The 26506-nt window shown below is 39.7% G+C and overlaps 2 protein-coding genes across 6 annotated transcripts in view; one reads left to right on the forward strand and one right to left on the reverse strand.

The window, feature by feature from the left end:
* Positions 1–8732, forward strand: part of cep128 (centrosomal protein 128) — a 93322-nt gene extending 84590 nt beyond the window's left edge. For 3 of the 4 annotated variants that reach the window (XM_079644079.1, XM_079644078.1, XM_079644077.1), the window contains exons 23-26: positions 2405–2482; positions 2749–2862; positions 5026–5134; positions 7984–8732. In XM_079644079.1, the coding sequence (XP_079500205.1) occupies positions 2405–2482; positions 2749–2862; positions 5026–5134; positions 7984–8057 (375 nt within the window). In that variant the 3' untranslated portion in view covers positions 8058–8732. Of the gene's footprint in view, positions 1–2404; positions 2483–2748; positions 2890–5025; positions 5135–7983 lie in introns of all 4 variants that reach the window. The other variant, XR_013801539.1, reaches the window with a different exon arrangement.
* Positions 8733–23003: 14271 nt separating this feature from the next.
* nrxn3b (neurexin 3b) overlaps positions 23004–26506 on the reverse strand; it is a 332817-nt gene continuing 329314 nt past the window's right edge. For both annotated transcript variants that reach the window (XM_079642411.1, XM_079642410.1), the window contains one exon: positions 23004–25884. In XM_079642411.1, the coding sequence (XP_079498537.1) occupies positions 24902–25884 (983 nt within the window). In that variant the 3' untranslated portion in view covers positions 23004–24901. The remainder of the gene's footprint in view (positions 25885–26506) is intronic.

Consider the following 26506-nt stretch of genomic DNA (forward strand, 5'->3'; position numbering starts at 1 on the left):
AACACAGATTGATTGCCAGGTATGTTGAGGACATGCTGCCCATCGCAACGATCGAGTCTGTTGCATGCCTTCAGAGAACTAGTCAGCAAAAAACAACACAACAACTTGTATTTTTATTTTTATTATTTTTAAAGTAAAGTAAAGTAACTGTTTGCTAGTTACTTTTATAATTTAGTAACTAATAAAGTAACTAGTTACTTTTTGAAAGCAGTAACTATAACTATTACTAGTTACTTTTTAAAAGTAACTCGCCCAACACTGATCATGATTAATTAATTTTTAAGCTGTGATTAATCTGATTAAAAATGTTAATCGTTTGACAGCCCTAATTTTTTTATGTATCTATTAAAGCATTTAATGTATTCATTGCTATCGGGATGTTAAGAGCATTCCATGGAATATAACAAAAAGTATTTCTGTAATAAATTACATACCCCACCTTTAATATTCTCCATATGGCAAAGCTTTAGAGCTAGGAAGAGGCGATTGCCTGACACACACGTGTTGTATTAAAGGTGGCCTGTGGAGTTTCATTATAAACAAAAGTTATTTTAATATTTTTTGCATATTTTTTGCATTTTTCCTTGAGTTCTAACAATTATGTTAGTTTCCTGTGTTTTTAAAAAATAATTTGTTAATTTGTTTATAATATAAACTCTGAAATTAATGACTGTTAAATCACTTTCTTGAGTTACGTAAAGTGAGTTATCCGTCAGTGAGATAAGACAATGGTTACTGAGGCTCTGGCCCAGTGATAAAGCTGAGGCTCTGGCCCAGTGATAAAGCTGATGCATTTGCAGTATTAAGGTCTGAGTGTCTGTGGGTGTCAGGAAAATCATGGCATTTTGAAAATGATTATAAATAAAGTGTCTTAGCAAAGGATGTAATATGTTTAGAAATGTGCTTAATCTGTCTAAATGCAGGTTTATAGTGCATATGTGTGCAAATTAATGGTATTATTTCACATGTTGTTTTGTCATGTGGGAGGACATACAGAATATATAACAGTGGTTACAGCATCACCTGTGCACCATTGTTGTTTGGGTACCCATCATCTTAACACAAAGGCATCAGTATCCACCACAGAGCAGTTAGAGCCCACGGACAGCTGATCCAAAGCAGCCGTCAGAATCGTGACTTTTGACTGGGAATGACATCTCCTCTCACTAACTGTTTGTTTCATGGATTATTCCCTCATCGCTACTCTCTTTCATCTTTTCCTCTGCCATTAGTGAGAAGTGCTTAGGAACGAGGAAAAGTGGGAGCCATTTAATTAGAATGTTGACCCAGTTTTTTATATTCGCTATTTAGTTGTTTTTGCTTGTCCCTTACATGGTCATTTACGATTTTGGGAGTCTTTACTTTATTTTTTTAAGCTATAGCAGAATAACATTATCATGTCTATCCTTAGTCTATCTCATTCAGATAATCACTTCTAGATACATTACATCAGCAATGTTTTTTGATTGAATGACTAGCACAAATGCCTATGATCATTTGTACTGACGGGTATTGATCTCAGTTAAACCTATTTACAGTTAGACATTTTCGTAGCCTTTTGCATATCAATTGCTTAAAGGGACGTTATTATGCTTTTTGGGATTTTCCTTTTCCTGTATTGTGTCATATAGATTTCTGTGCATGGAAATCAGGGGTGTCCAAACTTTTTTTTCACTGAGGGCCACATACAGAAAGATATACAAAGGGCTGGGCCCCTCACAAGAGATGACGTATATGTTGCCTCATAAGTTAAATTATAAGTTAGCAAAATCAATTAGGCAAATTATTTGGGATAATTCAATATGCTTTAGGTCATATATTACTGACATAACAACAACAATGAATACTTTTTAATATATCTTGACATATATTTAAGAAGTACAATGCATGGGCCATATTTCATTATACTTTTAGAATTTGCTGCGGGCCAATTAAAATTGGACCACGGGCCGCAGTTTTGGCAAACCTGGTGAAAATGGTCTTTGAAGGCTAAAATCTCAAAGTTCCCTCCAGAGGGAGCTTGTTTACTTCAGTAACTTCCGTGACATCACTATGTAACACTCTATTAGCTAGAACTCCAAAACATTGAACTCCAAAACACGTAATAGGCTAGTGGTGGGACATCTCTAAACCATCGACCAATCACAACGGCTAATCCGGCCAGCTAACCATTCAAAGCAGAATGGGCTCTGGTTTCAGACAGAGGGTGAAAAGAGGTGCTGCAGCACAGGCAGTATGAGAAATAGCTTTTTGAACATTAAAGCATGGAGACATGTCAGAGTAGAGGCACTAAATACAAACATGAACCTGACATGAGCATAATAGGGCCCCTTTAATATGTCACGCCAACCAGGAAACTTACATTTAGATGTAAACTAACTGATTTTCTGTGTGTGCTTTACAGAACACAAGAGCAGCCCTGGACCACTTGGAGTCATTCCCAGAGAAACAATGTCTGATGGAGAACTTCAAAGATTTGGAGGTTGAATCATTTTCTTTTTAATTAAATACAGCGGTTAGGATGTTCTTCGTATTATTTCCCTCAAATTACCAACCTTGGAGACAAACATTTTAGACACATGCACATGCCTTATCACATTCATCCACATGTTCATGTCACTGTCTCTCTTCTGCTATAAACGAGGCTTAAGACTTTTGGATGCTCCATTTTTTGTCCCTTTGGCCTTATTAAAGACATGTTTTTTTCTGGTAGGCTATAATGACACAACCTCCATTTTGTGCCAACAGGAGTCCCAGCGGCAGAGGGAGATGGTGGAGCAGCGCTACAGCAAGTACAAAGAGATCGTGTGGGACCTGCAGCACCAGCTGGACGAGTCCAAATGCAGAATCCAGGAGTACAGAGTATGACACACTCACACACACGGACAGGTGCAATACTGTACTCTGGAAAAACGAGCTTCATAATGCCTTACAAGAGCCTGCACTGCCAAAACAACAGCCCACTCTTTTTCTATTTCTGTCGGTAATTGCGGTGCTTTGTTAAAACAGCAGCCGTTAGGATAAGGGTAGTCTGACTTTGAGAGTCATTTATGAAGCTAGCTCGCCCACACCACTGCCAGTGTGTGCACTGCACCTGATTTGCAACTTGTATGAATAAATGAATAATTCCACATGCTGGTAATGCATCATGGATGGACGGAGTGGGACAAGCTCAAGCAGTGGCACACATGTTCACTCAAAGTACATTTTTACCAGTCTCCGTTAATTGCTAGTTTTGCTACAGTCATCTTCTGTGCTATAGGGAGACATCAAGACATCACTGTTGACAGCTGATGGCCATCAGCAGTTTGCAATCTCCCTTAAAAAGCCATACAGTCACTTTCTAAATGCTTTTAATCTGCCAGATTACCCCGTTGGTTTGCCAAATGACTTCCGTGTTTAGTGATAAGTGGCGATCGCATTAGTTTAATAGCGCAGCCCACCCGGGGTTTGTTTAAGGAAAAAGGATGGGTGGGATGTCTTCACAAGAGTTCCATGTTGATCACAATCATCAAATGCCAGCAACACAAACAGCTTCTACTGCATGTAAGAGTGTCTGTCTGCTGTAAACACCAGCTTGTAAAGCTCCATTTAGACAGAATTATGTTCTGCCTCAGTGCTTGTCCTGCCATTAAATGACATCTGTAATGGTAATGCTCTATAAATACAGGATACAAATAAATCTGTAATAAGTGTCACATTTTCAAGAGGCAGCAGCAACTTGGCAGGCATTGCAAGAGAATAACTAAATATTGAAAGATGTCTTATTCATGCTCGGACGTTAATGTTTGCAGGCAAAACGTGTCAGTAAAATTAGATTTTATTATATAAGGGAGGACGCAAGTCACTCAATTCCAAAACCGAATATTTTATAATTCTGTAAAGCTCTTTTTTGGGCAGACAAATCTGGTACACAACCCTCATTTTAAGGTACTTTGAAATGTAATTGTGTGTAGCCTGTGCTCTGCAAAGTGTAATGTATGCATACATTATACAGAGCTCTTCACACTACTGGTTGTTCTGTTCATTTGACTTTGACATGTGCCCATAGCCGTAGAGCTGTTGTGGCTTCATCCTCAGTTGGTCTGTCACTAACATTTAGGATCAACAGTCAGCTTTTCATCAATCATTGATGGATGGTTTTTAAACTCCCTAATGTTTGTTTCATTTCACTTTTTAAATCTTTTTAGCATCACATCCTGAGTTAAATGCTATGATGGCAATTTCCTATATTACTAAGAAGTACATGTTTTGACCCACATCACGCTATGCTAGCAGCTCTGCGAGGCTGTAACTAGACACGGCTGTGCTATGGTGCTTTGAGTTAAGTGCTAACAACAGCATCTGGAGACAATTGCAATGCTAACATTAATTAGCAAATATATGTTGAGCATGCTTTAGAAATGTTATTTGTCTTGCAGGTAGATGGTCATAGCGTTTTTGTAACATTAGTAATTAAAAGAAACACTTGATGGTGGCACTAGATACAAGGTTAAGGGATCACCATAGTTCTTTAAGTTCATACTGAGGTGGGCATGAATGCGTTTCCCAAGCTTCTTTATTATCCAGCCCAATGGTTTTTGAGACATTTCAGAAAAAATTGCAGGTGTGAAACTCCTGGTGGTCCCAGAGGAAAAGTCAGAGGATCTCCAAAGTCATTATGATGTCTGTATGCAATTGTGTTCCATTTATCGAGTAGACCTAGACATATTTTATTTGATGAATAACTTTAGTAGATGGGCTTCAAATTAAGTTAGAAGCTCTCCAAAGCAATTAGGCTTCATCCTCTGGGGACCATGAATGTTCAAGATTGCATGGCAATAATTGTCAAGATGTTTTAGTTTAGGCAAGTACGTGTAGTAGGCCCATTTAAAAGTGCCATTTAAATTCTTCAATAACCAAAGTAGGCTTTACCTACTAAAACTAAACAGTTTTACATATGATAGGGTGTATGTTCCACATTGTCATGTTGAATGTGCTCTACAGCTGTAGCTTCAGTGTTGTTGCTGTCCTGTTGTCCTGCAGGAGGAGAAGCTGGACGCGACCTCCAGGAGCCTGAGACTGGCGGCTCTTTCTTCCTCTATCAAAGGGCCCAGCACCTTCCTTAGCAGCACGCTGAGATCTGGCACACCCTGTGAGTATTTATACTCTGAAGCTACACAACCTGTGCTCTGACAACTGATCTATTGCCTGTTTTTCTGCATCTGTGCGTCCTTGAGTCGTTTGAACTTATATCCCAGTGTTTTAAATGTTGTTTTTACTTCTGAATAAATAAAATAAAACTGCTGAATTCCACAGCACGATAGATCCTATAGGGCAGGTATATGTGATGCATTTCATGGTGGCAGTCTCAAGGCACTGTCACTTCTCTATTAAGTATTTCTACATGGCACACAGAGCTGAAACTTTCCGTCAGGGCTCTGGTGTGTGTCTGTGTGTTTCACTGCCAGTGGCTCATAGCCAGAATCACTTGTAGCACTCTCCTAAGCGGCTTACAGATATTTGGAGTGAGAGAAGCGAGCTTTCTGTGGCTTTGTGTCGGTTTTACCTCCAAGAATTATGGCTGCCAGAACCTACGGATATATGACACTGGTGTTCATATACAATGATCACAGATATTCATACCTACTCTGGCAGTAACCAGTAGGGCGTTATCCTATAGGTACTCCTCGCAATGGACTAGATCCAATAAAAGCACAGTTCCAATTGTATGAAGTACTTATCCATAGTCAGCGTATAGATTTAGCCACCTAAACGCAATTTTTACTTTTTTTTTTACCATTTTCCCTTTGCCATCAAACATGTATTTTTATCGGGAATTACATTTTTTTTCTGTTTGTTCTTCAAAGCTAACAGACTCCATTGGAAAACAATATTATTTTAGTTTGCAGACCATAGAAGTTGCTGGTTGTGTGATTTTGGTTATTTCAGATGTACTAACAAACTTACTAACTGATTTAGGCAGCAATAGACCAGAGGGGTGTACTACTAAACAAGATGAGTGGGTAAGCGAGGTATGTTGAGCCTTGAACCAGATTTGTCCGTATTACAAAGTTTGCTTTATTTTTACCTGGTCTTATGCCCAGAGTTTAGGCTTCAAATCAGCTAAACATGTCCATCCTCTGCTGGTTTCTCTTAAAATAGCGTCACTTCATAGCAGGGGTGCCCAATACGTCGATCATAGTGTGGGTAGATCGCGTGGCATTGAAAAACAAAAAGTTAGCCTATAGTCCATCCTTACTATGGCATTTGCAACTTGATTGCCGTACAGGTAAGTCAGTCTTAAATCTTATATTTTCTAACACGCAGTTCACCATGTATGCACGGTCAACCGCGCTAGCTGCAAATCACCAGCGAGCTGATTTACCTAGTGAGCCTTCCAATTTATACAATTATACTGAAGAAAGGGTATAAGGGGGGCCTCACCTCCTCATCTAAAGTGTAAGCGCGCCACAGTTTCTCCCCCCTCCCCCCCCCCCCCCCCACTCGCTATGTACAGGGCCTCACCACATGACTTTGGGCAGGTAGGTAGATCACTTTGACTTGGTCATTTTAAAAGTAGCTCCCAAGCTGAAAAAGTGTTACCCCTGCTTTATAGTATGTACTAAATCTACGAGCAGAACAGATTCTCATCTGAGAAAGAATAGGTTTTCATTTATATGAAAACCTATTCTTTCAATCCGTTGATAAGGTAGAAGAGTCAACACACTTATATGAGAGCCTGAGGAGGAAAGCCTGGGTTGACACAGGCAATTGATATCTACCTTTGAGGTACCAGTTATCTTTGATTAGGGTTTGTTGTTGTGTCGACCTTCTAAGCAAAGAAACCGTGGTTCTCTGGATCTTTCCTTATAGAACACCCCTCCTATGTTTTGCAAAGGAAAATGACCGTTTTTGTGCCTTGAGTCTGGTGGCTCTATCGAAAGCATAGCTATGTTTTTGTTCACTGTCGGTAAGGGCTGTCTTACAGAATGGTAAAGTGGTGAAAAATATTCAATATGTAGGTTTCACTTATCGTCTAAACCAGGGGTTCCCAACCTTTTTTCCCAAGAGCCCCCCCAAATGACTCCTGTTGGAAGTCTCAGAAATGCTACAACTAGTGTCACAAACTGGATGAATGTGAAGTGTTTTGTTAAAGGAGGATGAAAGCGTAATTAAGGAGCACTATTGGAGTGACTTTGAGGGTTATTGGACTCAGGATTCATTCATTTGGATTCCCGCTGTATGAAGAAATGAAAGGACGGCGCGGAAGTGGAAACAATTCACAAAGGGATTAAACTGTTTAAAACACATGCTCAAAGTAAGCCGGATTTTGCCGATGTGTTTATGTGGATTCAAGAGTCGTAAATAATCTACAAAATGGAGGAGACCGATCTGATCAGAGCAACTGTGACAAATAATCCAACTGAAACCGGCATGGACAATGACTATGTTTTAAAAATGCGCTTATCCAGAAAAGCCCGGTTTGGACACTTTAACATTTCTATTAAAGAAAGAATTATACATTTCTGTCTTTTTATGCCTTTAATAGCTACTAACTTGAATTTTTATTAAACTGAATTAATCAATTATTTTTTATATTTTATTGTAATGTAGAGACAAGGCTTTTAGCGACCATCATGTATTGCGTTACAATTATATGTAAAAGAAAAGTCTAAATATGATATTTGGCCTCACATCATCTGAGGCCTGGCGCACCCCCTGTGATCTTTGGGGGGCGCCACCCCAGGTTGGGAACCACTGATCTAAACCACAGTAGTACATTGTATAGCTTCTGTACGGTAACTCCTGCTGAATTCACCAAACAATGGGTGTGCCAATTGCCATCCACTGTAGGTAATACACCAACTGTAGATAAGTACCTCATACAGTCTAACCATACAAAATCCCTTTAACAGTGAATATAGTACATTTGGGTCTTAGACTGGGCGATACACTGACAGGAGTATATCATGTTTTTTCTCCTCCTTCCCTCTGCCGCAGCGCCTCACAGACGCCTGACCAGTTCAGACCTGGATGAGTCCCCAGTGCACGGGGACAAACCCTGCACAAATTAGCTCAACCTCAAGTGAACCTTTTTCGAAATGTCTACAAAGCCGAACACACGGTGCTTACAGCTGATTCTACCGGCCTGCTGCTCATCCAGAACAAAGAAACTACTTGACTGTACGAGAAGGCCTTTGCACTCAACACTAATCCTCCTCCACTACCTCAACCATCCCTGAAGGTGCTCAGGGGCAGAGGGCAAGACTGAGAAATTTCAAAGCAAACTTTGAGAAGCTCTTTGGAGGAGCTATAAGTTTGGACACTGTAAATGGGGATATACCGTAAAGTGCTAAATGTTATTTATAAGAACCCAAATTGAATGTATTTGATGGATATGAAGAATACTAAAACCAAAATGGTTCCACTGTTACATTTCTTGCCATTGTTACATTTTTACGATGTTTCTTTTTTAAATACTGTTCGCTTTATGACCAAATTCTTATTATCATGCAAACTGTGCTAAAACACTCAAATGGAAAACTGGTGCCTTTTCAAAGTAGTTTTGCTTTTTGTTGTTGTCTTCATCATGACAATGTGACATCTCTTTATGTATTGCCCTATTGATGACTTTCTCCTTTTTGTTTTATGCAGTATATAGTTGAGAAAAAAAAAAGCACAAATATGTCTATTTTTCATGAAATGTGAAGCCAATATATGCACTATGAATAAATCTCCATGCAGCCAAATGTCTGTTTTTATAAGCCCACTTGATGTCCCCTTCATTACAGAGTCAAGTGTTTGCTTTTCAGCAGCAGAGCCATTCAAACGGGTGCATTTTTTGCTTTTTGCTCAAATCCTAAATTGGAGAGCCACAAGAGAGGGAAACTTCTTCTTTTAATTCACTGCTTAACTTCAAAGATGTAAACACAGTACCTGCTGTGCAAACATTTCTCAAAAGTGTACATAATCTTGTTGGCACCGCATGTTTCCAGAACTTTTGTGCAGTATTTTTGAAAGGTACTCGAAGTGGGTGTTTACTATAAACCTGGCCAAGCTGTCAGATATTAAGCCCAAAAATCTAGTTGAAGGTTATCAGACTTGTGAAAAATAACTGATGACATCAAAATATAACAATACTTAAATGTAGTGTAAACATAAGTATCAAGGTTTGTACTTTGAGGCTTCTATCGGTATGTAAGAAAAAGGCATTTTCCGCATCGCATTTTACATTTATTTATTATTTTAGGTTTTGGCACACAGGATTTATGCATTTCCTGTTTCCTTTCAAAGCACCATTTCCCCTTCCTCTCTCATACACCCTTTTTAATGATAATTAGATGTGGTGTCCATGGAAACCCATTGTGATTGTCCAGGATTTATGTTTGTCACATCAGCAGGGCAATCAAGGGACTGCGTGGCTAGCTAGCTTGGCTCAAACAATGGCTAAAGACATGGAGCACAATCCTTTCCAGTTAACCTTGCTAATACAAACTTCAGTACACATCATTTTAGTCATTTCTAAACGGTACTGCATACTGCACTAGCATCATTATATTAAGATCTTGTAACAGTAGCAACATAATTGTAGCTAGCAGGCTAGCTAGCTTATGCTACTTAGAAGTTTTAAGATAAATAGTTTGGGAGTAAGAGGCTAAAAATCCACTGTGTCTCTAGCCACCGTTTTTTTCAGTTAGGCTAGCTAGACATAACATGTTTATAATTGCATACTCAGGGTTGCCAACTTTGGGTACCTAGCTGGAGTGAGATTTTGATATCGTGGGTTTAATTACACATATGCGCACTAAATGACTGCTATCGTGTCAGCAGCAGGACCTTAGCATATATACAGTATATAGGATATACAATATAAATACACAATATTGGACACAGACTACAGTATAAAGGGCACACAGTTTCATTCACTAATGAAAGTCAAACACATGTTTGTCGCGATAAGCAATTAATTGACTAAATAAAAATGAACTCCATAACTTTTCTGACCTCGATACATTTACATTTACATGAGGATGTGACTAGCAGTTTGAAAATATTTACTTGAACTATTATTATATATTAACATTATGTCAGTGGTATAAAATGGTCATACAACGGTGCCGACAATATTATCGTTTATCGCAATAATTTCCGGGAAAAAATGTATCCAACAGAATTAATTATCGTGAGAGGCCGATACATGAAACACACACACACACAAACAAATCTACAGACTTACTCCAAACTGCCAAATGTATTAATTAACACACTCACTCTCACATACTCTTTGAGTCTATTTTGGCCTAGTAGAACAATAAGCAGCAGACTTTTACTTTGTATCATTTCTACTGGATCTTAGATCTGCGTATGGCGTAATTTTAAAACTTTTCAAAATCCTGTTTGTGTCCCCCCCACTTTTCAAATGTGTTTTCTTTTTTAGGTCATCGTCACGGAGGAGCCTCTGTGTGTGTGTAGCACGAGCGCATTTTGTGTGTGTGTGTGTGTGTGTGTGTGTGTGTGTGTGTGTGTGTGTGTGTGTGTGTGTGTGTGTGTGTGTGTGTGTGTGTGTGTGTGTGTGTGTGTGTGTGTGTGTGTGTGTGTGTGTGTGTGTGTGTGTGTGTGTGTGTGAATCAGTCAGTCAGTCACGGGGGTTGTTGTTAGCATCTGGTGCTAGCTCGGAGCTAACGGAGATTAGAAGCTGTTTCAACAATAAGGAGAGTCCTCTCCTGTCGGACTGAGAGACTGAGATAACGTCAGCTCAGTCAGCTAAAGGACCACCTGAGCGATTAGATTGTTAACTTTAGTCTAAATTATCTCAGTGGGTCTCAAACGGTTTGGTCATCTATGTAAACAAGTATTTCCATCTATTTAAAATAGTTGTTCAACATAAGTTAACAAATCATTCCACTGAGTGCTATAGGTCAGTACAAAATCACAGTTTGAAAAGTTAGTGATTAGTAAAATATAAATAAATAAAAAGAAAGAATGCAGACTAGGTATGATAAAGGTAGGGGAGAGGAGTTTATCAATGATGTGTTATTGCTTGTGAGCATATTCTAATGGTTTTTGGAGTATTGAAATATATACAGTTCTGTTTCAAGTGCTGAGAGCTGTATCCATAAATCTCTTAATTTGTGCACCAGATTGATGCCTTTAATTTAAATTTAAAGAAAAAAAATCGTACCGGGGGTGCATGCCCCCGGACCCCCCTAGAGGACGTGAGGTCGTCACAAATAAAACAAGTTCACATAGGATACTGGATAAGTTTGCGCACTCATTATATACACTACACATTTTTCTCTGCCTTTTTAACATCATAGTCCCTAATATATTTGTAGAAAGGCAGGAGATGGAATTAAATCGAGAACAATGTTTCATTGCGGAGGACCCCTGTTTTGTGTCCCCCCACTTCTCAAATCAAAGTTACACCCTTGGATCTGCGCATGTGCAATACGGGTCGGGGATTGACCAACCGGCTCCCACAGCTCTGCTGTCTGTTAACGTTGTTAAGAGTGGTGGGGGCGGGAGGGAGCGGATCGACAGCTTGGGCAACTGTCAACTCAACATTGTAAATAATCAACCAAAAACGATCGCCGGTTCATCTTGTTTTTGGCGTGAGAATAGTTTGGGCAGCGTGAGATTGAGAGTGAAAGCGTGTGTCACACGCCAGATGCGTGAGAGTTGGCAACCCTGGCATACTACGTAGTGTGTTGCAACTGCATTTGGATTTTGTGTATGCTATATTTCCACTAGATAGGCCTTCATTCAGAGTATCAGCAATAGTCTTACTGAACATATTCAATTGCCCTTAAATGCACTTTGGCTCTTCAGACCGATACATGCCAGCCTTGAGGCAGGAATTTACATATTTAAATGTCAGATAAACTAATGATGGCGAGCGACATTAAGAGGTACAGAGAAAAGCGTGGGAGCTCACACGTTTACTTCAGTAACTTGCGCACTTAATCATTAATTGAGTTGGCACTGGCAGTCATTTACAGATTGACAAATTGTAAGGTATTATTCCCCATTGACCAATCATTGCTTTGTATATGCATGGGACACACCCATCTCATTATCAAATCAGCATTAGGAAATACAGTTTCATTACTCTTTTTATATAGTGATTTAATTGTGATGCTGTAATGCTTGATTACTCACCCACAAAGTATAATTAATTACAGCGCTTGGTTATAATCTCAGTGATTCTCACTGCAATCATGTTTCTCTTGAGAAGCATAGTACTTAAAATCTGTAACAAGACATACAAGTGAGAATTTCTGAGGCTACATTTCCCAAAAGAAAAAAAACCGATTCATGCACCTTTACTAAATCCAAGCTTGTGGGGTTTTTGGAGCTTTGCGTGTGCCAGCTGCACAACATAAATCCTTTAAAAAGCTGTCTTTTGTACAGCAGCCTGTATTCAAAGAGAATGAAAAAACACTTAATTGACAGCTAAGTAGTTTTTCTCCTTAATGAAAATCAAAGCTTATGTGAGTTTTGGCATTTTTTAAGATTGTTTCAGTTCTAATTTCCTGCCTCATCCTCTGAAGAAACAGCACTGGTATCTCGTTAACATCGTTTTCAAAAGGAGAAACACTGTTTTGTATTCAGAAGAAGCGAGACTTTAAAGGCAAAGAAGACATGTTTTACACAGTCCAGGCGATTACATGTCCAGTATGACTAAATGTGTCTGTGTCTTATGAAGCAGCATCCAGAGGAAAGCACAGCTCAGCCAAGCTTAGAGGAAAACATGAGCAGCGAGGCCGTACTAAGCCTCCGCTCAATCCCTGTTTCCCCTTTTAACTTCTAAGTACAATTGGAAAGCTGAGGTTCAGAGAAAATATTGAACAATTCTCCGAGCAAATATTCCAGCACAGATTGACAGCAAATATTGCATTTATCTATTGACTTAGCTTTAAACACAGTCTAATGGTGAGTCCAGAAAGTCTTTCAAATACCTGGAGAATAATTGAAAGTTTAGGAATGTTTTGCTTTGTTAAGCTGTGAGTTTTTGCAATAATATCCGTTCCCCATAAGGGTCTAAACTTGTGCTCGAGCTTATATTTAAAGATAATGAGCAATCTCAGAGTTTTTCTTTTTCTCCCTCCTCATTCATCATATATCTTCACATTTATCTCGATAAATCACATTTGGCAAGTTCAGTCACACTCGCAGACAAACCGTGGCTCCCTAATCTTCTGCTTTATACTGTAGCTCCGTCCCCAGGAAAGTGTCTGCTTATCTCAGCTATATTAGCTTGCAAAACACATGCAAACTCGTAGATCAGTCGTGCTGCTCTCAGCGGACCAGTTTACCCATTTACATTCTACCCCATCATTAGTCCAGCTTTACTCCACTTTGTCAGGCTGAGGGATGGTAATGAATACATTCTGAGCTTTCCACAAGTTTGGGTTTATTTGTGTTTTCCCACAGAGGGAAAAACTGCTTCTACGTAAAAAGTCTAATAAGTTTGTCATCAGCTTTTGAGAATGCATGGGAAACGTAGCACACATCTCTCTTTGTGCTTGTCAGAATAAATTGCAGTATGACAGTCAAAGTTATTTGAAATGTGCCAGTAGATCTACTCAGAAGGCTTCATTATGTGTATAAATGTAGAAAAAACTAAATCTGGTAATTGGCCAGGTGATGCATGTTCAGATCTGAACATCAGCATACAGAAACTTCCAAAAAAGACACATTCAGACACGACAACATTGTTTCCCAGCTCTCGACACAATGTTTTCCAGCTCTTAAACATATCCGACCTTTTTCTTTTTTGTGCCCTCAGTGCCGTCCCTCACAGGTGTGTCACATCAGTAGCTCATCATCATACAGCTCCCATGATGCATCAGCTCTTGCCCCCCAATCTATTTATACACATTCCATATTAATCAGTATTTATTGTGTTTATTTCAGGTTAATATTTGTATGTTGTGCCTCCACTGTGACATGTCTCCATGCTTTAATGTTCAAAAAGGTCTTCATTTTTCTCATACTGCCTGTGCTGCAGCACCTATTTTCACCCTCTGTCTGAAAAACAGAGCCCAGTCTGCTCTGATTGGTTAGCTGGTCAGCTCTGTTGTGATTGGTCAACCGCCTAAAGATGTGTTGTAGCACTAGCCAATAGAAGCACAAGTGTTACATAGGGATGTCATTATGTTACTGAAGGAAACAAAGTCCAATGGATTTGTTTGTAACATTTGCAAAGATAGCTTTTGCAGACCATTTAAATTTCACATAAACCTATATAATACACTACATGAGAGGGAAAACCCCCAAAAGCATTATGGGGCCTCTTAAAAGACCTGCATGCACACACAAATGAAATCTCTTATATCAATCAATTAATGTTAATTTCTTACTTGTGTGCTTCCCCGTGACGACTATGCAACTCCATCCAATTACATATTTAATAACTAAAAAGGACTATGAGTGGAGGATTATATATTTCATTTTAACGGGGACATTTAAAAAAATAATAAGTTTAATGACATAAATGGAAAGTTTCAATGCTGATAGCACCGCACAAAAAATGCTATTTCCCCCCCTTTGTATTGAGTGATATGCAAAACCTTGGGTATGCTATGTCAATAGATTCCCAAAGGGTGAAGTAAAAATAAATGGTGTTAATGTAAGAGCTCTACAGAAGTAGCCTACTTTGCTTATAAGTGTCACATCTCTACATCCCGAAGAGCAATTCTCTCAGAGGAGAATACTCCTTCTAAATAACAAATAAAAAAATATGTTGGTAATTCGCATTTGCACATGCATGAGAGCCGTAGCACACATCTGAATTGATCAGAATTCATTTCAGTATGACAGTCAAAGTTATTCAAAAGGTGCCCATTATAGTATTCAGAAAACAGGGATGCTTTGGATTTTATGAAGTTATAAAAAAAGACCTGAGCCAGTAGAGCCTACAGTGACACAGTATAGATGCAACAGATACACTGTAATCCCTTCCCTCACAAATACAGTGATTCCTACAGTCAAGGCTCATTTAATATTACCTCACTAAAGCTGCCATTAGGACACACAGCACCCTCAGTGTTGCTCCTGCCTCTCACAGCCAATCACGGCGAGGGGTGTTTGCCCCCGCTGCTCACTGCTGTTATATTGCTGGCGTAAGCCTCTGCAGCAGCCACCGAGGCTGATTCCCATTAGAACAAACCTATTTGGCTTGCATTACAAACCCATTCAATCAGGCAGCCATGCTCTGCCTTTTCGTTTAAGCCCGCAGGCTGAGAGAGTATCCAGCCGCTGCTGCTCAATAAGTGAATGGGTTATTGCAGCTGAGTCTCCGTATCAACCTTATTTTCTTCTGGGCTTAGAGGGGAACAAAAACATGTTTTTTCGTGCAATTGTTGTGCAACAATTTGTGTTTAAACCCATTTTGGAAAAAGATGAAGTGCTATACACTGTGTTGGCTCATGGAATATGCAACAGTTCTGGGTGAGCGGGGTGATCTCCATGTTTGATGGCGGACAGGTGTGGGGGGCCAGTGGTGGAGCCAGAACGACCTCCTGGCGCTGCGAGCAGGAGGCTCTTCACAGTCTTTATGCCACGCTCGAGTGTCATCAGTGGTGAGGACCTGAGCTGAAACCACGGAGCAGCGGGCCTCGCACCAGCCAGACGGTGGTAGCCTACGACCCGGCTGTGAATGGACTTGAGTGACGTGGCTGTAATAGTCCTGGATCAGTTTATTATCACTCACTGCATCACATGAATATGTGATTGGTCTGCATTACAGGACTGACTCTCCTGGCAGCGTCTAGCCCAAATGTATTTCTGTTATCCTCCTGTGAATGTTTCCTAATTGCTTATCATACTTTTACTACATTCTGCACTGACTGCATTTGAAACTGGTTTGGTTAAATCCACAAAATAAATAGATGGAGAACTTCTCTAGCAGGTGCTGTAATATATGTAAAATAAAGCATGAATAAATGTATATAACTTGTGTGTCTCAATTTTTGATTTACGATACTTTCATTTGATTTTGAGTGCTTTTAACTATATTTCATACAATACTGCTATATATATACATACAGTACCAGTCAAAAGTTTGGACACACCTTCTCATTCAATCTTTTTTGTTTTAAAAAATGTTTTCTACTTTGTAGATTAATACTGAAGACATCAAAACTATGAAAGAACACATATGGAATTTTCTAGTAAACAAAAAAAGTGTTAAAAATCCAGAATATGATTTTTATTTTAGATTCTTCAAAGTAGCCCCATTTTGCCTTGATGACAGCTTGCACACTGTTGGCTTCTCTCGGTCAATTTGTTTTAGAAAGCGACATAGTCTGAATGTCGAAAATATTGAAAAAACGACATATTTTTATATATTCGACATACTGTGTTGTTTTTTAAAATATTTTCGACATAATACACTATGTCTTTGTTTTTCCTATTTTCGACATACTATATATACGATGTCGTTTTTTATTAAATAATTAATTAATTGTTCTAGTTTTAAAAAAAATACTATACTATGAATTCTTAGGTTTTTTTTAAATAACTTTTTGTAGATTTTATAGCACACTTTACAATTACTTATTTTACAACATAATATACGAAACATTTTTTATAGAGGCTTACCAGGCAACTCAATTAAAACAGATCTTTCGTCTTTGTACTTAATCTTTACATGAAATTCATCATTGAATTTGTGCTATCAGGAGCGTAGTTACATTTACGAGCAACACTTATCTTTTGCAGACAAAATATTTTTCGACAGATACAAATGTGTCACTTGATATTGCAGTAACGTTCTGTTTTTGATATTTATCAGTTAATGTCTACACCCTCTTAAATCCAGGACGTTATGAATTCCAACCCAGCACATGTGACTGGAGCAGCAGCAGCACACAACCCCAGTCAGACAGCCTCAACAATTACCTGACACCTTCACTTATGATCAGATCATTTTCTACAGCTGGTTTTGTCGCAGTAACCTTCACAGCAGCTGAATCGGTTTGAAGTTCACTCGCCTTTTTCTGCCCATCCCGCTTCACTTTTCCATCTGGCCTTAACAGGCAGGGCTGGGGCCGGCCATGGGCTGTGGGGGGGGGTCGGGGTGGGGCCCGGGGGAGTGGAGCTGCAGCTGAGATACTCATTGCTTCATTGGGATTCTCACTGGATCCAATCACACTGTCAGGCTTGGATAGAAGGCCTGTCTCCCTGGGTAGTGGATACAACACTCACACACTCACTCAGAGTTTTGAACATCACTCCCTGACACATGGATGGAGATGAAAACAAACGGTGTAAATGTGCACCCACGTACTCACCGCCATCATACGCACTCTCGCGCTCACATGCACGTTGATGTTCTTGACTGAGGTCCCAGTAAAACAGTGTTTTGGTTTGCAGCTCTCATTCACTGCTGTCCCATGTTGGGAAACTAAGCTCTTTGATTTTAAAATATTGTTCCACTTCAGTGATAATCCTCTCTAAGTTATGGTAATCTTACTCTAATAATGTTACTCTAATGCAGGGGTGTCCAAACTATGGCCCAGGCTCCAAATGTGGCCTGCGGCGGGACATTTTGAATCGGCCCTCAGCCAATTCAAAAAGTATAATGGAATACGGCCCACAAATGAAACTTGAGCTTTTCTTGTATTGTACTTATTAAATATATCTGTAAACATATATTACACAGTAGTGTTCATGTGTTAATAAGCCCAATTTACAATACATTCAGTCAATTACATTTGAAAATGTGTTCTAATGAATCTAAGTCGATAAGAAAAAAGTCCAATAACTTATATAAAACTTGAAATATACCCTTCCTATTTCCTCTTATGATAATCAATGTGGGGTTCCTGTTGTAAGGGATGAGCTGCTAACAAATTAAATGAAACTCGTGTGGCAGATTCAAGTATCAAGCATAATTGACCTACTTTTGATTGATTTTGCTAACTTATAATTTAACTTATGAGGCAGTATACCTCACCTCTAGTGAGCGGCCCGGCCCTTCGAATATTTTTCTGTATGTGGCCCTCAGTGAAAAAAGATTGGACCCCCCTGCTCTAATGTCAGTAAAATAACCACGAGTAAATCCCAAATTGCTCAAACTGACAATAGACTGTTTTTTAGAATGTTTTTTTTTTCATGAGACTTTTACCAATCATCCCTATAATGCATTATGTATGCATGGTAATAAAATCCCCTTAAGTCAAAAAAGTCCTGAGCTGCCAGACCTGCTCCCTAGATGGCACTGTGTCCACCAGGCGGGGGAGCAGCCCGGCTGTTTGTCATGCTGCTGTGACAGCCTGTAAAAGCTTTTGTCAGTGGAACTGAAGATTTAGAGCCCAGATTAGCGCATTCATATCTTGGCAGTTAATTAGGGCTGAGGAGCTAACTGAAAGTCCTGGCTGCTGAGTGATGGAGCGGAAGAATAAGAGAGGAGGTGTGCTCCCTGCAGGCGGACACAAAAGTGAATTAAGTGCACATATACACCTGCCTATTCTGCTAATGTATCGCTGTGTGCGCCCTCTGTGACATATGAATATGAATGCTTAACCCACTGCAACCACTGAGACATTTCTTTCTGTCTGTGTGAACTTGGCATGCCCAACGCATACACAAACACTATTTGAGGTGTGCACATTTGTGTGTGTGTGTGTGTGTGTGTGTGTGCCCTTCATAATGCTTGAGTTAAGGTCAGCGGGCTCATATTTTACTTGTCAGGATTGATCACCTTCACCTTCACAGCTGCTTTGCTTCAGTCTGTGGAGGATACAGCATCTCTCCTGAATCTTTACCGGGATAAAAAAAAGCGACTTATCTCAAATCTATACATGGGGAGCCATTAAATGCTATAGCTGCAGACATTCCCAGCGCTCAAGGTGTTTTACAGCATCCTGCCTGTGTGGTGTGTGGGAAGCAACAATAACTGATTTCATGTGTAATCTCTGACACAGCTGCTGCATGGCTCCTATAAAGCCGCTGTTTATTCGAACGGAAGAAATAAATGCCATAAAGCGTTTACGTGGAATTAACCAGTTCATTAGCTGAAGTAACATTTCATGACAGGTCAACAGTCAGCCTTTAAATGCATGAATGGGAGCTGAACTGCTCCCTTGTTGTCCTTCCAGAGAGCCTATGCAGGGCACAGGCACTCCAACACACACAGAAACCCATTTGGAAAATCCATTAGCAAATGTAAATTGTTTTTCTGTCAATTAAGATATGAATTATCCAGTCGACACCGGCAGAATTGATGTAATCTACCTTCTACTAATTTGACTAAAAGGAAAAGTAGTTGCCACACATCAAATGCAATCAATAAACTTTGTCAGCCAACAACTGTGTAAGCAAACAGGTTGTTAATATCAAATGGATACGTTTCCTCTGCTGGCACCCTGCTGGTGTAAACATGAAAGTGACTAATGGTTGTGAGAACACTGTTTCAGGGTTTGTGCCGGTAGGATTTACAAGAGCATTTCCAGCCTTAATACAGCTCCTTTTGAGGATCTGAATGCATCACAATTATAATATTAATAGTTTATTTGTATACAGTTATTTTTATGTATTTTCAGTTTTTTCAGGTTTGTGCTGCAATTGCCTTCCCCGGTACATGTTTTTGTTTCTGTGTTCTCTTGATGTCATTGTTGTGGTAAATTACTTATATAAATAGCTTTTTATTTAATCTATGCCCCTTTTATATTTCACAATTTTATGCAAAAAATATGCTGGAGATTCTAGGTCACATTTATACATTATGTTGGGTTTTTGCCTGTGTGTGACCAGCTTCCTTGCTTTACCTACAGTCTCACAATTAGACTGAGATTCATATTCAAGTGTGATCTCATTATCTCTGGCGGATACTCCTGATCACACATCAGCTCCAACAGATGAGAGATAAAGGAGGAGAGGTAGCGCGGTGCACAGTGCACTGCAGCTCCAGGCTCCATTTACAAAAGACCAGATTGAGTGATTTCAAAAGAGCTTAGAAAGAAACTAATCAGGGATGGCAATCAGCTTCACATGCCTTACAACTCCAACATACCCTAACTGAAATAGCATGGCATCTGTATTCTGCTGTACAAAGGCAAAACACATAAACTATTTGATCAACACCTGAATCTGACTCTTTGACATGTGTGTTACTAAAATAAATATTGTCCGAAGGATATTTGTAATTCTTTTCAAACAGTTAAACAAGATAACAGAGACACACTGAGGCAATAGGCCTACACAGTAACTGCACTCACTGTCAGAAAGAGAGCAAACTAAACACCTCAGGGCAAAAATGCTAACGTTGTAGTGAGCTAGCCAGGGCTAGGCTCAGCTGAAACTTAAACTATATCCATTTGCTAATGTTTTGCTAGCTGTTATCTCTAAATAGAGTGGCAAAGTCCTTCCCCTTCCGGGGGACCTCCATGGGACCTTATGTATTGAAGTCAATGGAGAGAGAAAAGTTATCTTTCAATCCCGTTTGAATTGTGCCACGAATTACACATATGTCTGTCAATTTAAAAGATAATTGTTTAAGTCAAGAAAATTAAAATGTGTCGTAAAACTGTGAAGTAACACTTTTTTTGTGTGAAGCGCTCAATGAACGACATCTGTGGTCTCGCACATGTCGCCAACATCAAGATGGCAGTCATGTTGGCACATTTCACTTATTTCTTTCAGAATGAGGCGAAAAGTATTAAAAGAGGTGAAAATCACTCCAAGTCTGGGCATGTTGAGAGCTTTTCATACACAAAAGGGGAGTTAGTCGGTTCCGTAAGAGCCAGCATGCGGGACCGGCTTTACAAGGTGTCGGTGAGTAACACGAGTGTAATATGTAACGTTAATGACATCACTTACGCGACTCTGGGATTTGTAGTCTTTCTAGTTGCGTATTTTTCATAGTCTTACATTACATTTCAACAGTTTTACGACAAACTGACTTTTTTGACATGGAAATGATTTTTTAAGATTGACAAACATGTGTAATTTGTGGCACAATTCAATACTTTAATGACTTCAATACATAATTTTTCCAAAATAAGGTCCCATGGGTCGGAAGTAGATGGGCGGGACTTCGCCTATCTATGAAAAAATGTGAACATTGATGAACTGCAGTAGCTAAATACAACGAGGAAGAGAAAAGTATACACTGCTAAATTGCTGCTAGCTTAATGGTAATGTTAGCTAGCAAAGCAACTGTGAGCTGCATTCTCTGCTTTTACTACAATGTATTAGATTTGAATATAAATATGAATAGTTTCAGTTTATAAAGACTTGTCACAAACAGCCAAGCTTTGGTCTGACGAAAGAAAAAGGTTCTTGGGCAAAATCAAATAAATCTATGGTTTCATTGTTTTTACTGTCAATACATTTTTTTGTTTCATTGTTTTTATCGTTTTGGACCAATTGCATTGGAAAAGTCTTAAAAAGTGCAAACCAAACGTTTAAGTGCCAATTGGTACAATAACAAAAAAAGAGTCAGTTGGAAAAAAACAGAACAAATCTGGAGGTTATTTTTCAAAAATGATATAAGCATTACACAAAAAAAATCAGTACATTTCTCTATTCATTCAAACAGTAATAGTTTGAATTCATTTACCAATGCATGACCCCTTGACAGCACACTTTTTTTTCTCAGAAAACGAAATATTGCTAATAAAGGGAGAAGAAGCACTGAAGTAATTACAGGTGTGGTAGGTATGTTATGTTTAGTTATTTAGAGTGGCGGCATTGTGGCAATTGTGAAACCACAATGAACCAGATCAAATGTAAACAATATAATTAAAACCAAACATTGGTTCTGACGTGTGAAGAGGCCTTAACAAATGCACAAGAAAGCTGAAACACCACTGTGTTTGCGTTCTGTGAATAGTAGCTTGTCCAAAGGCAGAGTTGCATAACTAAAGATATAGTAATTGAAAAGGTGTAAAATAAAGTCATTATACCTCGTCTTTCTGTTAGGCATGACTGCTTACTAACAACCTGCATAAACAGATTGTTTGGGAGCGACAGAGGCAAATTGTAAGCCCTTTGATGCTACAGAGGAATTTAGAGTTTTCTTCTCCTGGAAAATAGCTGTGTGCTGTGTCTGAAATTGAATGAAAGAAGCTGAAATGCTTTGTAGAGCTGAGAGGAACTGAGGGTGATAATTCTTTGTAAATGTGTCATTACCGTCGACCCCTTTCACACGGTAATCGTGTTTCAGTTTGTTAATATACAAGTATTGATCACAGCCGCTTTAACGCTGCATTTCTCAAGTTTCATTGCTCCTTGCCTTCGTACGGCAGGATGAAATGTGTATTGAATATCATTGCTCGCTAAAATGAATGTTGTTTTGTTTCACATTTACTTTTTTATTGTGTTGACTTATACAGAACACATTTCCGATAAAGAAAACAAATGAATGTTGAAATGTGGGTCTGCCTTCGACTGTATAAAGAAGTCTCTCAGTGAAGCAAGTCCCTGCTGGCCTTCATGTTCCCATTGCCTGTGGCAGGACGAATGAGATAATATGTAGTCATTGTGCGATCTGGATATACTCACACATGCCGCTGTGATATCCTACATCAATGGGCTATTGCAAGTTAATGACCAGCTCTGTGAAGGCCCATTTGTGCAAAATATGGACAGTGTGTAACTCATAACCCGGCCATATGGTTGTGAAGAATCTCATTTGGCTGTGCACTCCCACAAAGGCCTGACTCTAAAGAAAACCCAAAGCCATTTCTCTGCTGTTGTGAAGTCTTTGGACCCTCTAATAACCGTTTTCTGCAGCCGTCCTTTTTTTCTCTTGTTGCTACGATGAACACTGTGTGAATTTGCATAATCATCTATAGGTAAATGATAGTGTTGCGGCGCTCTGCTCTGGACTTCATTTGAATGGAAATTACACCACTTTTTGGTATGAAAGGAAATTGTTGAAGCGATAGCAAAATGGATGAGAAATTGTGTCTTCGCTGTAGATGGTATCTATCTCCATCTCTTTGCAGGGTCTTCTGCATTTACACCACAACATGGATGAGTGAGGGACAGCAACCTCACATCGAAAAGAGTTTGGGAACAACATTTTTTTTATTCGTGGGAATTGTTTGGAGTCAAAGGAGCATAAGACAATAATAATTAACTGGTTGAAAAAAGCCAAGTACCAACACAAAAAATCAAAGTGAACATACACACCGACTGATTTCGCATGAAAATGAGAACAAAAAACCTTCAGCAATAAATAATGACATAAAAAACAACATATTGCTGGAAGAGAAATTCATAAAAATGAGACATGAAATGAAGCTACACGATGAACAGAAGAAAAACAAATGCAAAAAGACGAGTTGAGCAGACGAACATTGACGTCAGTTAAAAAAAGGAAACAAAAATGAAACACCTGTAAGTCAGTAAGGTGCTAGCAATAGATTCCCAAATCCATCATATTCTGTCTTTATTCTCTTGTTCTGTTTTTTAAATTTCCAATAAAAAAATAAATAACATGATCAAAGCAAGTTCAGAATAAGGAGGAGTTCCTAATACAAGATCTGAGGGAGGTGTTTTCTATTTGACTGACAGCTTCTGATGGTGAAATATTCATGCGACTGAAGAGAAACACCATCCAGAGAGACTAGACGTCTAATCTAACAACATTTGCTCCCCGCCTAAACAAATGTTCTTGTGCACATCATTTTTTATCTCCAGGCATCCCTGGGTAAAAATAATAAAATGACTTATTTGTCGCGTTGCTACAGCAGTGAAATCAAATCAAATGGTCTGTCTATACAAGAGAACTTTTTAAAAAATCAACAGAAACTTGAATTTTCTGTACAATATTGACCCGCAAAGCACAACGGCTATGATGTATTAAAATATGTAAACATATTTGCTGTTTTGACACAGTCGTCTGTGACAACAGATAGAATCACACTGGTTCACACTGGAGTCTTTAGCCTGGATTTTTTTTCTTTTTTTTTTAAAGATTGCAATAGTTAAATCCACAAATCTCAAACATTTCAGGAAATGTATAGAAAACTGGACAAAAAAAACTTTAAAGAAAAGAAAAAATGCTATCAGAGATTTAAAATTCAGAGAAATATCAGTGTGATGTGCATTTTCCCTGGTGGATCCACTCTTACACGCTTGAACACCATCTAGAATTTGGTTGCCATGCGTAGCAGTCCAATCCTTAGCTGAGACGTGTGGGGTGGGGGGGGAATATTGAGATACATTACTGTATCACATCTTGCAGAGCGGTAACTATGCCCTGCCGAGTCAACCCTGACTGGTCATCATCCTTCAAAAAAAGGACCTAAATTCAATAAATTAATAAATAAATTACTAAATGAATAAATAAAAACAAACAAAAAAGTAGAAACGAAACAACAGCTTTCATTACACATATACTTTAGCTCATTATCGCATCCATGAAAGCTACATTTAATGAAACCGTTTTTAATGTGAAATCATTTTTTGACTTCCAACTTTCCCGACAATCATAGTTTCTTGAGGTCCCTCACTTACACAGATGCCAGCACCACGTCACATACACCTCACATGCATGCTCAGAATGGCCGAAATGACAGTGATCGTATTTTACAGGTTTACATTGGGCAAGGTCGTTAGAACTCCAAGGATCACACACCTCTTGACAGTCACTTAGGGTCGCGTGGATGTTTGCGCGATGTTATTCACACTGCCAAATGTCTCCAGCAGGCACTCCTTAAAAAGATCCACGCTGAGTCCCGTTGAAGTTGCACTACATTGTCTCTCTGTAAAGCTTACAATAGTAAGTGTGCTTCCATAAGCTAAAGTTCTTTTGTAAATGTTTCAGTGACTCAGTAAGCCTTGAGTTCTTAAGATATTTTTATCCTTTTTAAATCACAGTTGCCAATATGGTACTGTCAAAATGTTTATTACTGTGTTCCAAACAGTTTATTTTTCTATGTGTTGGGAAATGACTTGAGTTCTATACATAATATTCCTTGTCCTTGTCTTTCGGTCTCTTGCTACCAGCGCTACCTTTGGCGCTGCCACTGGGTGCTTTATCCTTCACCACAGCGCCATTGGTTTGCGCCGAGTTGCTGATGTAGTTGCGCGTCTCGTCCACCTGGTAGGAACCCTCGTCCCTGTTCCTGTACTTGTACATGGCGTAAAGGAGGATGAGGATGCAGAGGGCGGCTGCTGAGACAATGCCCACCACCATGCCCGTGGTACTGCTGGATTCCCGGATCACCTCTGAGGCCCCCGGGGGCACCCGCCGCACCACGCCGGGCACCGTGGGCAAGGCGGCGGGCACCGTGCGCAGCATGGGCGAGGTGATGAAGGGTCCCCGCGGCTTGGTGCCGTCCAGATCGAAGGACGTGGGCAGGGGCAGCAGGACAATGTCCGGCTGCAGGGGTTTTACCTCGCGGTTGTTCATTTTCCCGGCGGGCAGCTTGGGTGGCGTGTCCGAGGGGACCGCCGGCGTGCCCCGGAGGTCGGGCAGAGGCGCGGTGGGGGTAGTCCTACCTGCCTCAGAGGCTTTGCTAGGCCTCAAGTCCTTGGCCTCCCACTTGGGCGCGAGAGCTTTGTAGCCGCCTTCATAGGCCGATGTGGTCAAGATCTTATCTGTTACCAGGGAGAAGGTGGTGTAAAAATCTTCATCGTCAGTCGGGGGCAGGCTAGAGTCGAAAGCTTCTCCAGAGCCAAACCCCGAAATCACCATGCCATCATCATCATCATCATCACCATCATCACCACCATCACCATCATCATCACAATCATCGCTGCCTCGGTCCGACAAGCAAGGTACCCCCGCCTCAGTGGCCATGGCCAAGGATTCTTTGGTGGTCTCAATAATGATGAGGACGGGGCGAAGGGTTGGGGGGAGGGGGATGAATGGAGAACGGGTGGATACAGAAGGGATGTCTATGGGGTCCTCGACTAGTATGGGGATAACTAGTTCCCCTCCTGGAAAGCGAAAGAGAGAAACAGACACAAGTCAGAAGGCAGAACGTCTTCTATCAGCAGAGCAAGAAGCAGCCGAACACCAAAAGAACCGTAAACCAAAGAACGAATAAAGCAAAGCTCAACAAAGGGAAGAAACATGAACTGAAGATAAACAAAGAAAGAAAGAACGGAAAATACTGTACCAGTGCAAAAACAAAGAAACTCAAACAAGACCCAAACTGAAAGGAAAACAACAGCCATAAATAAAGTATACATTGCATCAAAAGGCTTTGAGGGATGCACAGGGGTGAGCCACAATAAATGGACTCCACAAACTAAGTCCTACTTATCCTGCATGTCCTCAGATCAGCACTGCCTTTATGCTTCACTATCCACTAATCATGGTTATCAGATGTTCTATGTACACCAACATAGTCAATGATGGGTTATATTTAGTTCCATTCTAAAATGCTGCATATTTCTCCACATAAATGACGAGTTGCGGCTTTTAAGAGGCGTGATTCATTTATCTTCAAGTTTAAATCCTTTTTAGTCAGTTCAAAAACTGAGCAGTGAAAGATGCGTTCTGTGGATAAAAAGGAGCAGAGGGTATTAGCATTTGTTTGCAATTTAAGTGCAAGTC

This window comes from Notothenia rossii (genome assembly GCF_949606895.1).
Source record: "Notothenia rossii genome assembly, chromosome: 8".
Lineage (NCBI taxonomy): Eukaryota > Metazoa > Chordata > Actinopteri > Perciformes > Nototheniidae > Notothenia > Notothenia rossii.